Source organism: Crotalus tigris, unplaced genomic scaffold (genome assembly GCF_016545835.1).
Source record: "Crotalus tigris isolate CLP2741 ecotype Arizona unplaced genomic scaffold, ASM1654583v1 scf7180000021465.51407817327:1047546, whole genome shotgun sequence".
Lineage (NCBI taxonomy): Eukaryota > Metazoa > Chordata > Lepidosauria > Squamata > Viperidae > Crotalus > Crotalus tigris.
The window spans coordinates 708,290-724,507 of record NW_024098522.1 but is presented as its reverse complement, the minus strand read 5'-3'; the positions used below and the strand labels follow the sequence as shown (position 1 = coordinate 724,507).

At 39.9% G+C, this 16,218-nt stretch overlaps 1 protein-coding gene across 4 annotated transcripts in view; it reads right to left on the bottom strand.

The window, feature by feature from the left end:
- The window catches only part of CNOT6L (CCR4-NOT transcription complex subunit 6 like), a 52,636-nt gene that overhangs the window by 22,995 nt on the left and 13,423 nt on the right, over window positions 1–16,218 (bottom strand). For 3 of the 4 annotated variants that reach the window (XM_039318700.1, XM_039318698.1, XM_039318699.1), the window contains exons 2-6: window positions 7,393–7,514; window positions 5,983–6,169; window positions 4,585–4,670; window positions 1,682–1,771; window positions 1,118–1,186 (exon numbers count right to left, since the gene is read on the bottom strand). In XM_039318700.1, the coding sequence (XP_039174634.1) occupies window positions 1,118–1,186; window positions 1,682–1,771; window positions 4,585–4,670; window positions 5,983–6,169; window positions 7,393–7,504 (544 nt within the window). In that variant the 5' untranslated portion in view covers window positions 7,505–7,514. Of the gene's footprint in view, window positions 1–1,117; window positions 1,187–1,681; window positions 1,772–4,584; window positions 4,671–5,982; window positions 6,170–7,392; window positions 7,518–16,218 lie in introns of those variants that run through there. The other variant, XM_039318701.1, reaches the window with a different exon arrangement.

The window sequence follows — 16,218 nt, the reverse complement described above, 5'->3', positions numbered from 1 at the left end:
ACCTCATGCTTTTCCTGCCCTGCTGTGTTTGCATCTGCTTCAAACCTCCCCCCCCCCCGCCGCCTATCTGACCCTCATCTCTGCTCTTTGGCCATCCTGTGCTCAGCCGCCCTTGCTGTCCTGCATTGAGGTCCACAGCCATGGTGGGCGCACCTGGTCAGCAGTGGGAGGAAGAAGATGGCAATGATCAGCTGGGGACAGCAAGGGTGACAGAGCACCAGGCAGCAGATGTCTGATGTCTGAAATGGTATAGGGTTTCCTGCCTGAGCAGGGGGTTAGACTATATGACCTCCAAGGTCCCTTCCAACTTAATAATAATAATTATTATTATATTATATTATTATTATTATTATTCATTAGACTTGAACCACAGTCAACTGAACATTCATATTGGCTGGCGCTGATGGTTGACACGGGTTGCTACCAGCATCCTAGGTGTCAACCAGGTACCTCCTTAAAATGTAAGATGTTCTGAGTAGCACAGGTTTTTGTAACATTGCTGGAGTTATTGCAGTTGTTGTTGTTATTGTTGTTGTTATTATAGATTACCATCAAAAGGGCAGAGATGGGGGAGAAAAGGCAGGTGGAGAGAACTGAAGTACACACTGCAATCATAAATGTGGGCAGGCTTATAAGCATCCGAACTTTTGACAGCAGAGATGCTGCAACAGCCGTAACTTTGAGGCACAAGTACCCATTGTTCAGCACCTTTACAACTTCAAGCGGTTGCTGAATGGATGGATATTCACTGAGGACTACCTTAGCTTGCTATGGGTGAAGTTTCTCTCCTTCCCCTTTAGCTTCTTGTGCTGCTGCAGCATAAACTCAAGATGCATCATTTGGGTTTCCTGGAGTCCCATTAAGCTTAAGCTCTCCCTGACTGGTGCTATCGTCGTTTAAATACTATTCCTCTATTTAGCTTTTAACACAAAGCTTAAATGGAGTGTGGTCTGAGAATGTTCTCATTTTCACGCCTTGATTCTTATTTCAGACGTTCAGTGACTTTCTGCAACCTAAGATACTTAAAAAAAAAAAGTATAAGAGCCCTCCTATAAGCACAACAATGCCTTCAGTTAGTTGGGTCAGAGAGAATACACCTTACCAATCAAAGTAATACCTGAGGGCAGAATTTGGTCTCGCTCTTTTAATGTAATCCATGGCCTTGGAGGCAGCTGCTCTGGATGAACTGAAATAACAAAGAGACTGAATGTTAGTGAGGGTTACAATCTAATTCAGGGGTGTCAAACTGCCGGCCCGTGGGCCAGATGCGTCATGCCAAAACCACGCCCACCCCAGCTGCAGCAACGGGAAAAAAGTCACGTCACGTCGCGACACATCACGTGACGCGGAGAGTTTGACACCCCTGGTCTAAGTCCTTGAAGTCCTGGAATTTAATGTCATAATCATGCATGATATAAACATGGTACCCACATGGCACCAAGCAGCCAGTTCTTCTTGGCAAGAGCATTCAGCAGGGGGTTGGACTAGATGACTTCCAAGGTCCCTTCCAACATCATCATCATCATCATTATTATTATATTATTATTATTAATAGTGTGTTCAGAGAGCGCACGCATCCTTTTAGGAGGAATCTGAATGTAAAATTCTTCCTCTAACAAAGCTTACATTTCGTAAGTAGGACAGATGGCTAGGATCATCATTTTTTAAAAAAAATTCTTACCTGCTAGATTGTCAAGCATGTAGTTCAACAATTTACGTGTCCCATCTGGGTCCTGGTACAGGCTGAGAATATCTTGTGATAAAGGATTGCCTGGAACCCAAGCAAGATTTTTTAAAAGAAATTGCTTCCACAGTAGTCTCAAATTGAATGAATTAATATTTACTGTAACAATCCTTAATTATCCTTAATCCTTTATTTATCTTGGAAGGCAGGTTAACTTAGTAACCTATCTTTCAGTTCTAGAATAAACCAGAAGACCTGATAACATTTTCATCCCTAGAGAAAATACTTCATAAAGACATCAGTGAACCAATAGAGTAACAGATTTGGAAGGGACCTTAGAGGTCTTATAGTCCAGCCACCTGCTCAGGCAGGAAACCCTATACCATTTCAGACAAGTGGTCATCCAATCTCTTCCCCTGCAGTGTTGGAGCACCCACAAGTCTAGAGGCAGGTTATTCCACTACTTAATTGTTCTCACTGTCAGGAAGTTTCTCCTTAGTTCTAGGTTGCTTCTCTCCTTGATTAGTTTCCATCTGTTGCTTTTTGTCCTGCCTTCAGATGCTTTGGAGAATAGCTTGACTCCCTCTTCTTTGAGATATTGGAACACTGCTATCATGTCCCCCCTCGTCCTTCTCTTCACTAAACTAGACATACCCAATTCCTGCAACTGTTCATTATATGTTTTAGCCTCCAGTTCCCTGATCATCTTTGTTGTTCTTCTCTGCACTCTTTCTGGAGTCTCAACATCTTTTTAATATCGTTGTTCTTCTCTGCACTCTTTCTGGAGTCTCAACATCTTTTTAATATTGGATGCAATATTCCAAGTGTGGTCTTAGCAAGGCATTGTAAAGTGATACTAACAGGAAAGTGGGAATTATTGTGAAATCCATTTTGGTACACAATCAGAAGGACAGTAGGAAGTGATTTCACCATCACCCCATCAAACGAAGAGGTTTATCTCAAACTCTATTTATCTGGTTCTGCCTTCCAAAACAGAGCCTTTCTGCTTTATTTTCTTAATGTTTAGCTGAAGTATTTGGAACTTCTTTTTTTTTAATTCATGGGGCTGGAACTAAAACAATTTGGGCAGAAGTCATCTTTACTAGATAAACGGAAAAACACAGATTTCAATGTTCTCCTATCTTTATCTGCAACTGGAGTTTTCAAAGTATTATTCAAAGGCAACTGTGTCCTTGAAGACATTCCTTTTGGCTTGGATTCTTTTTAGGGCTGATAACAGGTCAAAAACTTTATTAGTACAATAAAATATGTTAACTAGGAAACAAAAGCAAATTGTGTTTGTGGGCTTCAAAGAGGCATTCCATTTGCCAAATTAGAACTTGCTCTTTTAAGGAAAATCTACCTGGCTGATCTTGCTTGTAACAGGAGAACAAATTTAACCTTCCCTGCCTGCTGTGCTACTCTATAACTGAGACTTAACTAAGTGTTTCTCGAGTTACACTTGATTCCTGGAAACTATAGGGACACATGTTGGAGTTTTGCCAACCATATAGATTTGTAGTGCTTAGTGCTACTCTATAGACAGAGTAGCAAAAGTAAATCATATCAAAATAAAAGGCTAACCAAAAAAACACCTCAAGACTGATAGAAAGTTTATTGATTTATTGCTTAAGAAGCCCTTCTAAGTTGATTTCAACTGGCATCGTTCCCCAGGAAGGGAGATGATGTTAGAAATACAGAAAAGTTAGAAATAAAAGAATCAGGCTAAGAATATACACTATATATTATATTATATTCCTCCCCCCCCAAAACTTGTCCCCTCCCCTTTTGTGGCATAAATTTGGTTTGTTGGTAGCACCAAGTTAACTTTTTTTCCCCTTGGGCAGAAACAAAAGTGTATATTTAGGGAAGAGTGTGGAACATGGGTGCTATTTTCTGTTTCCTTCTCCTGCACCAGATTATGACTGATTGGTGGGATTCTTATATATGGATTTTTTTAAAAAAAGAAATCAATTGCTGAAATTGTTTTGTACAAGAGGCGAAATAAACCACATATAATATATAAGTATATATTACAGGTAGTCCTCGACTTACAACATATACAGACATTTGTCTGAAATGGTATAGGGTTTCCTGCCTGAACAGGGGGTTGGACTAGATGCCTACAAGGCCCCTCCCAACTTTATTATTATTATTATTATTATTATTATTATTATAGATCAGTGGTTCTCAACCTTTTTAATGCCGCGACCCCCAAACGGTCGTAAGTCGAGGACTACTCAACCGGTCGTAAATTGACTGGTGCAGCACCGTTTGCAGAATGGGACTTTTGGTGGGCTCAGCAGGGCAGAGACAGCCTGGACAATTCCTATTGGCTTTTGAAAGCCAATAGAATTAGACTCTATTCAAGAGAGTCTGTTCTATTGGCTTTCAAAAGCCAATAGAATAAAAGGGAGTAGCACAGCTAAGGAAAAGGGAAAAAAAATGGCGGACTGCGTTGTTTGGCGACCCCCGTGAAATGGTCGTTCGACCCCAAATGGGGTCCCGACCCACAGGTTGAGAACCACTGTTATAGATAGTCCCAAACAACCATTTGTTTAGCAACCATTCAAAGTTAGAAGAGCACTGGTATGTATCTATGACGATCGCCTTTTGCGACCTTCTGTCGAGCAAAGCCAGATTCGTTTCAAAACTCTGTTGCTAATTTAACAACTGCGGTGATTCCCTTAACAACTGTGAGAAGAAAGGTTGTAAAAGGGGACAAAACTCATTTAACAACTCTCTTGCTTAGCAATAGAAATTTTGGACTCAATTGTGGCTGTAAGTCGAGGACAACATGTACTGCCTCCAAGAGGTTAATAGAGGACGGGAAAAAGTCAGACCAAGGGGGAATCGGAGTGACTTAAGCCCCCCAAAATATATTTCTTACTACTGTTTACCTTTCAGTCCTAAGGTTTGTAGCTGGAAGAGCCGTCCAAGTTCATAAGGCAAAACTCGTAGCAAATTGTTGTTTAAAAGCAATTCCCTAAAACCAGAATAAATCTATATAAATAAAAATGTAAATGTTCGTTTGTTCAAAATCTTAAATCTCCGAAAGTTCTTCACTGATTGCTTTGAAATTTTGACACAATGTTGCATTCGAATACGCACATGTTTTTATATACCTACGGTTATATAGATGTCACACCTGTGACAGGTAACAGATATGCCATTTCAATTTAAGAGATTGCAATTCCCAATTCGATTGGCGTTTGCAATCACCATCAACAAAGCTCAGGGCCAATCTTTAGAATTGTGCGGTTTAGATCTAGACACGGATTGCTTCTCACATGGACAATGATATGTTGCGTGTTCTAGAGTCGGCAAACCAGACAATCTCTGTATCTGAACATACAATGGAACAACAAAATATATTGTATATCCACAAGCATTGTGAAATTAAACATCTTACAAGCGTGCGCTTTCTCTTTTCTTTCTTTTCCATTTAACCAGACTGAGTCACAGCAACGCGTGGCCGGCTATAGCTAGTTATTTAATAAAGGCAGTTTAAAAGAGGTTCACACATCTGCACTCATTGTGATACTTTTCTAAGTGGTGAAATGGAAAACACGAAGAAAGCATCAGAGCGTCTTGTGTTAGTATAATCAGCCCACTTCCAGATCAATCATTTCTGAGGATAAAGGTATATAGTTGGGTGCCGGATCATAATGTGTACAAACAAAATAACAATTTCTGTTTACAATTTGTCAACCAAAAACTGAAGGAAGTCCACAAGGGTGGCCAAGGCTGTGGGCTTCAGACTAAGCTTTATTTCAGATTGAAATAAAGGATCAGATAAAGAAGGACAAAATATTAGAAGAATTCTTGTCCAGTTTTTAGAAGATTTTTTTTTTAAAAAAAAACACCTTTGGCTCTAGAACAGTAGCAGAGCTTGTTTTTCAAGATCGTAAACATCCTGACTTGGATGTTCAGAAATTATTTAAAGTTTTTGAACAAGTATTTTTGCAGATATTAGGCTCATTCCAAAGTCCATAAAAATGCCAGAAGGGCAGAGCAAAAACTATTATCCAAAATAAGAGTCCCAAGTTGAGTTTTCTACCATATGTGGCAACATTTATCCATAGCTTGAATCAGTTTATTTCCTCTGGTTTCCTCCTTCCCCAATGCTCTTGATCACATTATGCCAAGGAGCATACATTTCAAAATATTACTACTCTACCCACAAATTACGTAAAAAGAAAAGTACAAAAATTCTTGCATCCATACAGCAGCCAAGACAACAGCAGCAAAAACTCTTTTAGATTTGAGATTATTGCTGAAGAGAATTCAATTCTCACCTGAGAGAAACCATGTTTCCTAGTTCTGCTGGTAAACTTCGGAGTTTGTTGGATGAGAGATCCAGGTAAACCAGATTATGAAGCTTGGCAATATCAGGTGGAATGCGAGTCAAATAGTTGTCATTGAGGTGGAGAGCAGTCAAGTGGGTTAATGACCAAAGTGATGTACTTAAATTGCGCACTCTACCTAAAATCAGAAACAGGTTGTCGGGCAGGTAGAGAGAGATAAGAGGTTTTTTTCTACACACTCAACAAATATATTTACCGTATATGCCGGCGTATAAGGCGACTTCCGTAAGCGCTAAAATCAGCGCCAAAGACGGGGGTCGTCTTATATACCGAGTCGTCTTATACGCCGGAAATACTGGTAGTTTCCGGCGTATAAGACGACTTTCTAGGAATGCGGCTCGGCGACAAAGACGGGGGTCGTCTTATATACCGGGTCGCCTTGTACGCCGGCATATACGGTAATTTTGCAATTGCAACAAAATATACCAATCATGTACCAAATAATGATTTCAAGCTCCTATTCAGTGTGAAAATAGTATTTTATACATACATATATACACACACACATACACACACACATACACATACATACATACATTCATTATAGACAGACTATAACTTCTATATATTTGCCTTTGTGAAAGAGTGTCAAACCAGCTAAACAAACAACTAAGAATTATCTTGAATCAAAAAACTTTACTGGCTAGCTGAAGAGGCAAAATTTGTATTTCTTCCAGGTAAAGAGAGATGTCAAGACCAAAGAATTAAATATTAACAATTGCCTCTTCTACAAAAACACATTATTTTTTTAAAATTCTTCTCTGCGCATTTGGATTAAAATAAGTATTTAAGAAGGATGCATTTAAAGTTATGCATCTGAGTAGGAAAAATGAAAGTTACAAACCCAGCTTGGCAATACAGGAAGTCTTTGACTTACAACTAACTAGGTTGCTTTGAAATTGAGATGGACCAAAGAAAAGGTACTTAGGACCTGGATTCGAAGTTCTGGTGGCCACCATCACCACCCCAGTCACATGATTGCATTTTGGGTGCTTGGCTACCATCCCACATTTACGGCCATCTGCAGTATCCCATAGTCACATGACTGTGTTTACTTCGCTTCAAACAGAAAATGTCCATTGTGGACAATGGGTTCGCTTAACAACCGCAGGACTTGCTTAATGATTGCAGATTTGCTTATCGACCATGGCAAATCACTTTAAAAAAAAATCCGGTTGATCACAAGACGACCTGCATGCCTTTTGACGTAACTCCCAATTCAGTTATGGTTGTAAGTTGAAGACTACCTGTATAAAAGCTTTAATAGGAGCATAGAGTCCAGATCACAGGGAGTTAATTGTTCTACTTTCCTTTGATCTGGTCGTTTATCGGATTCCTTACCCGAGATTTCCAACTCTGCCCAGTGGGACTTCTTCCCATTGGCTACCTCTTCTGCTGACATGATGGTATATATTCTGCGAGGATCTGGAGGATCATATTTTTCCTTTGGCATCCCTGTTAGTCTGAAAGAGGCGGCAAGGTCATTATTACAGCATGCAAGTAATAACAAACAGTTTTCTCATCATTAAATGACTCATAAGCGTGACAGATAACTGGTGTACAATATGGAACAAAAAGTTTGTTTGCTACAAAATGCTGCCCTGAAAATGAAGCTAGACATAATGGGAGCCACCCCCCCGTCTTAAAAAGTTGTATTTATTACTACAGGTAGTCCTCGACTTACAACCGTTCATTTAGTGACCATTCAAAGTTGCAGCGGCACTGAAAAAAGTGACTTATGACCTTTTTAAACATTTATGACCGTTACAGCAACAGATCACGTGATCAAAATTCAGACGCTTGGCAACCGACTCATATTTATCACAGTTGCGGTGTTATGAAGTCACCTTTTGCCACCTTCAAATAGGGAAGCCAGATTCACTTAACTGTGTTACTAACTTAACAGCTGCCGTGATTCACTTAACCATGGGGCAAGAAATGCCCCACATAGTAAAATGTGGCAAAACTCACTTAACATCTGTCTCACTTAGCAACAGAAATTTTGGGCTCAGTTGTGGTCGTACGCTATCCATTCTGGACTGGCTTTGAAAAGCTTACAAAAAAAGAGACTGCATGAAAAACAAAAGTAAAAGCTGAAGTCCAAAATTATGCTGTAATCAAAAGAATCGGTCCAGCTCAACCTAACAAACCCTTGAAGGTCTTATCCATTAGCCAGGTTTTTAATGGCTCTTTTGAAACCCAGCAGGGATGAATAAATCTTTATGTAAAAGCAAACCGTTTCACCCTGGTCCGTGGACCGGTACCGGGCTGTGGCATGCCAGCAACCGGGCCGCACAAACAAGCAAAGCCCCATCCGCGGGATGCAGGCAGCACACAAAACCACGCCCCCTCCGGTCCGTGGAAAAGCCTCTCTCCACGGAACCGGACCCTGGTGCCCAAACGGTTGGCGACCTCTGCATTAAACAGGGCCGCCACTGAGAAAGTCCGATTCTGGGTACCAGCAGATGAAACTCCTTTGGTGGCAAGACCTTCAACAAGCTGCAATCTCGATGTTTCGTTGTCAGACAGATTTTATTTATTTACCAAATTCATTTGCCGCCCATCTTGCAGTTCAAGGCAAGATTCATTTTGGAGCAGGTCTGAAGATATCTAGAAATACCCCAATGGCAAAGAATATACTTAGGGTGATGGTGGGCTTATCAACAAAAAGGGGACATTTGATGACCAGTTCAAAACAATATGTTGGAAAAGAGACCATTGCAATCGAATTCTCAACAGAGGGCCTTATTTGGTAGCTTCTGCTGGATTGTTTTGTTTAAAATAGTTTCCCTTAATTTCTATGATATCACCGTGTGCGATCTTCTATGGGATATTACTGTTATTGCATTTTAAGAACACTGTTCTTAAAGTGCACAGAAAAATGATACAGAAACAATTTTAATAAATAATGCATGGGTATAATTTTATACTCTTTAGCGATCCAATGGATTTGATTTTTAAGACCATCTTCACATGGAAATACTACTATCATATTTAACTAAGTAAATACTTCTGAAGTAAAAATAGAACAAGCAAAAGTTTGTTCTATATTTTTGTACTGTATATCTAACTATCTACCTACAAACAAATTAAAAAGCTTGATAGTGTTATCTCATGCCTAAAAGATGAGTAACATGAACCCAAAATGAGAAATCTATTACAAGTAATTTTTATGGGTAATTTACTTTTTCAAAAATCTGCTATCTCTATAGAAATGCTATTCTGTGGCAATTTAATTAGAGTCATTAAGGTTTTTTTTTCTCAAAATAGAAGCATTAATTTCCTAGAAATATTAACTACTTTTTCCCTAAGAGATTTTTATTTTCATTTTTGCCACCCAGAAGTGGTCTAAATTAATACTTAGAGTAAATTAAGGTTTTCAACTATGAAATATAGCACATAATTAATTACACTGTTCCTTAGCATAACAATGCCAAAAGCTGGTATGAAGTATTTTTGTTTAGAACAGTGATGTGGACTTTTAGAAGAGGAAGCTTCTATTTTTTCTGCATTTAAGTTGGAAAAGAAATAAACTAGGAACATGAAATAAACTTGAAATGAGGAATTTCAAAAACAGGAATCATTTCTGAAGCACCTGAAAGCAGGACAAGAAGCAACAGATGGAAACTAATCAAGGAGAGAAGCAACCTAGAACTAAGGAGAAACTTCCTGACAGTGAGAACAATTAACCAGTGGAACAACCTGCCTCCTGAAGTGGTGAATGCTCCAACACTGGAAGTTTTTAAAAAGAGACTGGACAGCCATTTGTCCGAAATGGTATAGGGTTACCTGCCTGAGCAGGGGGGTGGACTTGATGATCTCCAAGGTCCCTCCCAACTTTATTATTGTTGTTGTTGTTGTTGTTTGATTGATTTTACACTTGTCTATGGCAAGGAAATGCAACCACAGCTGTCTAGATATTGTCAGCTCCTAGAAATCTCAGGCAGCAAACATGTAGCCAACATTCTTAACAATCAGCCCTAATTTATTGTCTGGATCCAGATTCAGATAATCCTCAACTTACGACCACAACTGAGCCCAAAATTTCTGTTGCTAAGTGAGACATATGTTAAGTGAATGTTACCTCATTCTACGACCTTTTTTGCCACAGCTGTTAAGTGAATCACTGTAACTGTTAAGATAGTAACACAGTTGTTAAGTGAATCTGGTTTCCCCATTGACTTTGCTTGTCAGAAGGTTGTAAAAGGTAACTGCATGTTCCTGGGATGTCTGACAAGCAACCGTCATAAGTATGAATCAGTTGCCAAGCATCTGAATTTTGATCATGTGACTATGGGGATGCTGTAATGGTCCTAAGTGTGAAAAAATAGTCATAAGTCACTTTTTTCAATGACACTGTAACTTCCAATGGTCACTAAATGAACTGTTGTAAATCGAGGACTGCCTTTATAGTCATGTGAGACCAGACTGTGGACATAGATTCCCTTAAGCAAATTAAATAGGAGAAATTAAATATAATTTCTATAACTGAATAGCTGGGTTAAGTTGATGTAAATTCTTCTATTCCAAACAGCTGTACATCGTGAGGCTGGATGCAGAATTAGGATATGCTGCTATGTTTGGTTGTTGTTGTTTTTTTAAAAAAATATTTCTAAGGGTTAATGCTCTTTGCCTTAGTCAACAATACATGCTTACTATATTCCAACGCAAACTTTTCAAAGAATTTTATGCCCAGTGGTCCTATTTGGCTGACACACAAAACTACATGACCACAAAATATATACCTTAGCAACTGGCATTTGTACACAGTGAAGACAAAGCTACACTCTAGGCTATAGATTTACAAGGGCATCCTTGAAAACACAAGCTGCCAAAAGAGTTGCATTTCAGTAGGAAGCAAATTGTATCAAGGACAAAAGGAGTGGGTGGATTGTTTTCTTAAAATAGCCACCCTTCTGGATCTAATCATAACGGTTACAGTCAAATCCTCTTTTCCATACCACTTCAGAGGAACAACACCTCCACGCAAATGCGAACTTTACAAAAAGTTTAAAAAATGAACACAAAAAAATCCAGTCCTGCAACCAAACTTAGCATAATTACCTTATGCCAGTGATGGCGAACCTTTTAGAGACCGAGTGCCCAAACTGCAACCCCAAACCCACTTATGCATCGTCGGGTGCCGGGTGGGTGTGGCCCATTGGCTGGGTGTGGCCTATTGGGTGGGCATGGCTGCAGTGGTAACGGCAGACTGGTAGGACTAAAAAGTTCAATCAATCAATTCCAACTTTGCAAGACCTTTTTTTTCCTGCGAGTAGTTGAAATTGACTGATTGAACCTTTTTTTTTTTTTTTTTTTGCACACGGCAGCGGAGGCCTAAAGCGAAAAGGTTTTATAAAACCAAGCTGAAGGCCTAGGACTGGGGCAACGGCGCGTGTGCCCACAGAGAGGGCTCTGAGTGCCGCCTCTGGCACCCGTGCCATAGGTTTGCCACCACTGCCTTATGCGATCCACCTTTAACGCTTGGCATAAGTAACACTGTGTGCTTTAATCCATGAGCTGGTAACATTTTACAGGTAGTCCTTGACTTACGACTACAATTGAGCCTACAATTGTATGACCCTGATTGCATGACCCTGGGACACTGCAACTGTCACCAATATGAGCCAGTTGCCAAGCATCCAAATTTTGATCACCTGAACATGGAGGTCATACATGTGAAAAATGGTCATAAGTCACTTTTTTCAGTGCTGTTGTCATTTCGGTCACTAAATGAACTGTTGTTAAGTAGAGGACTACCTGTACTACTTATTATATCATATACAAATAATCCTCAATTTACAATCAGTTGCTTACCACCCATATGACAGAGCTCCAAAAAGGTGGTCACAGCCCGGATTTGAAGTTCCAATGGCCACACCCCCTCCATGGTCATGTGACCACATTTTGGGCACTTGGCAACCAATCTGCATTTATGACCATTTGTAGCAGTCACATGACCATGATTTGCAACTTTTTTGGGGGGGGGGAGGAAACCAGCATTTACCCATTGTGGACAATAGTTACGCTTAATGATTATGGCACTTAACAACTGCCACAAAAAAAGATGTACAATTGAATGTGGTCATGTCTGAACTGCTTAATGACTAGCACAACTTACATAATTGAACTCTGAATTAAGGTCATAAATCGAGGACTACCTATATCATTCTGATTTGATTTTTGATTGCTTAGAGCAGAGGTCCCCAACCTTTTGGGCACCAGGGACCGGTTCCGTGGAGAGAGGTTTTTCCGCAGACTGGAGAATGCGTGGTTTTGTGTACTGCCTGTATCCCGCGGATGGGGCTTTGCTTGTTTGTGTGGATCGGACCAGTACTGGTCCACGGCATGGGGGTTGGGGACCTCTGGCTTACAGAAAACAGACACCATCTTAATCTGAAATGCATCTACTCTGCATGAAAAAATTTTTTAGAGTCAACCCAAATCTTTCAAATTCAATGACCTTAGGTCAGGGGTAGGCAACCTTGGCTCTTTTATGACTCGTGGACTTCAACTCCCAGAATTCCTGAGCCAGCATGGCTGGCCTCAGGAATTCTGGGATTTGAAGTCCACGAGTCATAAAAGAGCCAAGGTTGCCTACCCCTGCCTTAGATAGAAAGTCAAAGAAAGTTTTCCACCTCACACAGCCTGGAGAATTGTCATCTCTGAAACTATATTTCTATTAAATTCAGATGCACAAGGATTTGGATCTCAAGTTTTATCATCGTAAGAGCTCCACCTGGTAATTCAATCTATTTTTTCATCTTGCTCTCAACCAATTATTACAATGCACAAAGACATCTTGCCTTTAAAGACAGCTTGGGAATTTCCAACTACTCTAGCACTCAACCATTGGAACTATTGCAGCATTAGATCCCCAGTTGTTATTAGACAACTTTCCTCACCCTAACAACTGGGGTAAAGGGGGTTGATGTCTAAAGTGACATGGAGACCTGACGCTACAAAGATTTAAGCCGGACAGTAAATACATATTTCAATAGCTTTATATAGGCCAAGTTCAAAATTGAATATTTCCAGGGACATAATCTTTTAAAGATTAGCTCCAATGCTTGCTTATTAGAAATCTGGATCCTCTGGGAAGAAGCTTTTCCACAAGGTAGGGGGCAGCTATGGAAAAAGCTGCCAAAAATAATTATTGAATTATTTTCTTAAAGGCTTTAAAGAATTTCTTCCTAAGGTTTCCCTCTTGTAATTTTATGCTAGGCCAAGTATTAATTTTTATTTTCTACTCTTGATGTACACTTTTAAAATCGTTATGGCACAGTGGTATCTCTTCCAAATAAAACTGTGGTGCAGTAGCTTCTATTTGTAGATTTCAAATTGAATGTATAAATGGAGATGTCCTAGGGGCTGTGCTCAGCAGCCATACATTTGATATTCACCTAAAGGATTGAATTTGTAATGTAAGTAGGCTTTGCCACTTCATTTTACATTAGAAAATTAAAGTGGTGCAAAACCTTGTCATTGAAACATTAATAAAATATGTGGGAAACAGGCTGGGTAGCCAGTTTGTCCTACATCATACATAGCTATAAATATATTGCAGTGACTAAAAACTTTCTCCCTCCTTCTTTGATACTGTTCCCATGGATGTTTGTGAAAAGCCCACCTTGAACAATTTAGAGCAGACATGTCAAACACAAGGCCTGGGGGCCGGATGCAGCCCACGAAGTGGTTTCATGTGGCCCGCAAAGCCATCCTGGAAACAGTGAGGGAACGGCCCCCACTGCCTTGGCCCTGGCCCAGGCCGGCCAGGAACCAATGTACAATTTTGTGGTGGCCATCTTGGCACTCGCCCCGGTGGACCATGCCTTGGCACTTGCCCCAGTCCCACCTCCTTCTGCCAGAGACCCTCAGATTTGTCCCACTCCTGCCCAGGCCCCCACAGGCACCCTTGTCGCGAATGATGTAGAACTGGCCACGCCCACCCAGTAGGTCACACCCACTCCATCCACACCCACCAATAGGCTGCACCCACTCTGGCCACAACCACCCAGCCCCCCAAGGGCAACCTCAATACTGATGCGGCCCTCAGTGAAATTGAGTTTGACACCCCTGATTTAGAGCAAATATAATAAACAATATAGAAATAGTTCCTTGGGAGGGGGGGGGGAATCCTTGTAGCCTGTTGGATCAGAGTTATGTTATCTTCCAGTAAATAGGCAGAAGTGGATATGAGCTATTCTGGTACCTAACTTAACAGACAGGACTCAATGGAAGAGAGGAAATATACTGTAATTACTTCTCAGTGAAGAATAAATTTCATCAAAAAGCAACTTGAAAACTGTGAGATCAAATGTATTAGAAGCTAATCTTAGTTTTGCCGGTTTGGAGACCAACCTGAGTTTTAGAGCTAGCTTTAATTATTTATCTTAAAGAAATATGCTGTGTATTGTACTGGCCTTGAGATGCCTCAAGCACGACTCTTAGGTCAGTAAGATAGAGATAATATGAACTTCAGCCCACAATCCTGTTTATGTTTTATGCAATCTTCAGCCAACGGTATTATCAGCATGTGTGGGGTCCTTGATGCTCTCAGCTTGGTTATCTTGCAGATGTTCTGCTGAGAGCACCAAGGATCCCACAATTCAACCCTGAACTGCAAATATTCTCTTTTATCGGTACAATATCAGCATGTGTTTGCATTCACTGGAAAAGGCCAGCTTCAAACTTCTGGAGATCACTGTTTTAAATCTATGGCACAAACTGTAATTATTCATGCTTATATTCATGCTATAATGTACATCAGTGTGACAGAATATGAAAAAAAAATCTCAATAATGATGCATAAAAGTTTAGGACTAGTCAACTTGTAGCATTTTTATATCAGTTGGTATTTTCCTTACAGTTTTTGGTACTTCCTTGGAGAAAACAATGTACCTAGAAGCTTGATTATGATAGAATCAGGCTTATTCTCCATTTATTCTTTATTATCTATATGGGATTGCCCTTGAAGGCCACACAGAAGCTTCAACTGATCCAGAATGAAGCAGTGCATGCATGCAGTGATGGACGTAACATCTCTGCTTCGCAAGCTGCATTGGTTGCCAGATAGAATCAAGATGCTGGTTGTTACCCATAAAATTCTACGTGGCATAGTCGCCCATTTCCCTTAGCATCTGCCTGGCCAATTTGATCAAACATCAAACCTATAATGAATGCAGTGTAGTAACTACATAGTTACATATATATTTTTGCAGGAAATAGAATTTGTGACTATCTACTTGCTCTGGAGTTAGAACCCCAAGCAATCCTAAACAGCATAGCACGTGATAAAGACTAGCAGAAAATACAGTTCAACAACATCCCAAAAAGCCAGAGTGAACTTAACTAATCTAAGTAAACAGACTACTGAAAAGATTTTCCTTGTCATGTACTTCTATACTGAGCTATTCCAATTAATAATCTGGTATGCATTAATTCTACGTTGTGGCCATTTAGTTCTATCCTGTTTATTTTGGTTTGTGAGAGGAAAAGGCATTCATAAACCCCTGGGACTTTTCCCAGACATCAAATTTCCCCATGCTTTTTACTCTCAAGTACTTTGAAAGGACTGCTGCAACTTTAAGTGAGAGCTTCAACGAGCTGATTTTTATAACATAAAACCTGGACGGGATTACAAAAAAGTGATTTGTATATCCGCATACCAGACCGAGAGGAGCAAAGCAATAGGGGCGATTAGCTGGCAGTTGGCTGGTCTACAAGTCAAGGTTTTGTGCCCATAAAAGCTTGCATGTAAAATGACTTCTGTTCCAAAGACATTAAATATTTCGATAAATTCAGTGTCAGGTCACCAAGTTATGCAAGGCTTTTCCTGGGTCAAAATAAGCTTCTCAGCTGCAAACTGTTCTTTAAAAGCCCAGATTAGATAACTATTTCAGTATATTATAGAATAGACTGTTTCTATATATATGTCATGTTGACTTTATTAATTATAGGTTTAGCTTGCTACATGAATTGATTGCCTATAATACAGTCTTATGTACAATTGCTCAACAACCTATTCATCGGATACCTTCAATTTATGGTTTTATAACCTCTTTTTACTTAACCCAAGTATAAGCTACTGAATCTACATATCAACAAGTCTCTTTCATTTGTTTTTCATTCGCTCAGATTTCTTGGAACAAACAGGGCTTTGAAACC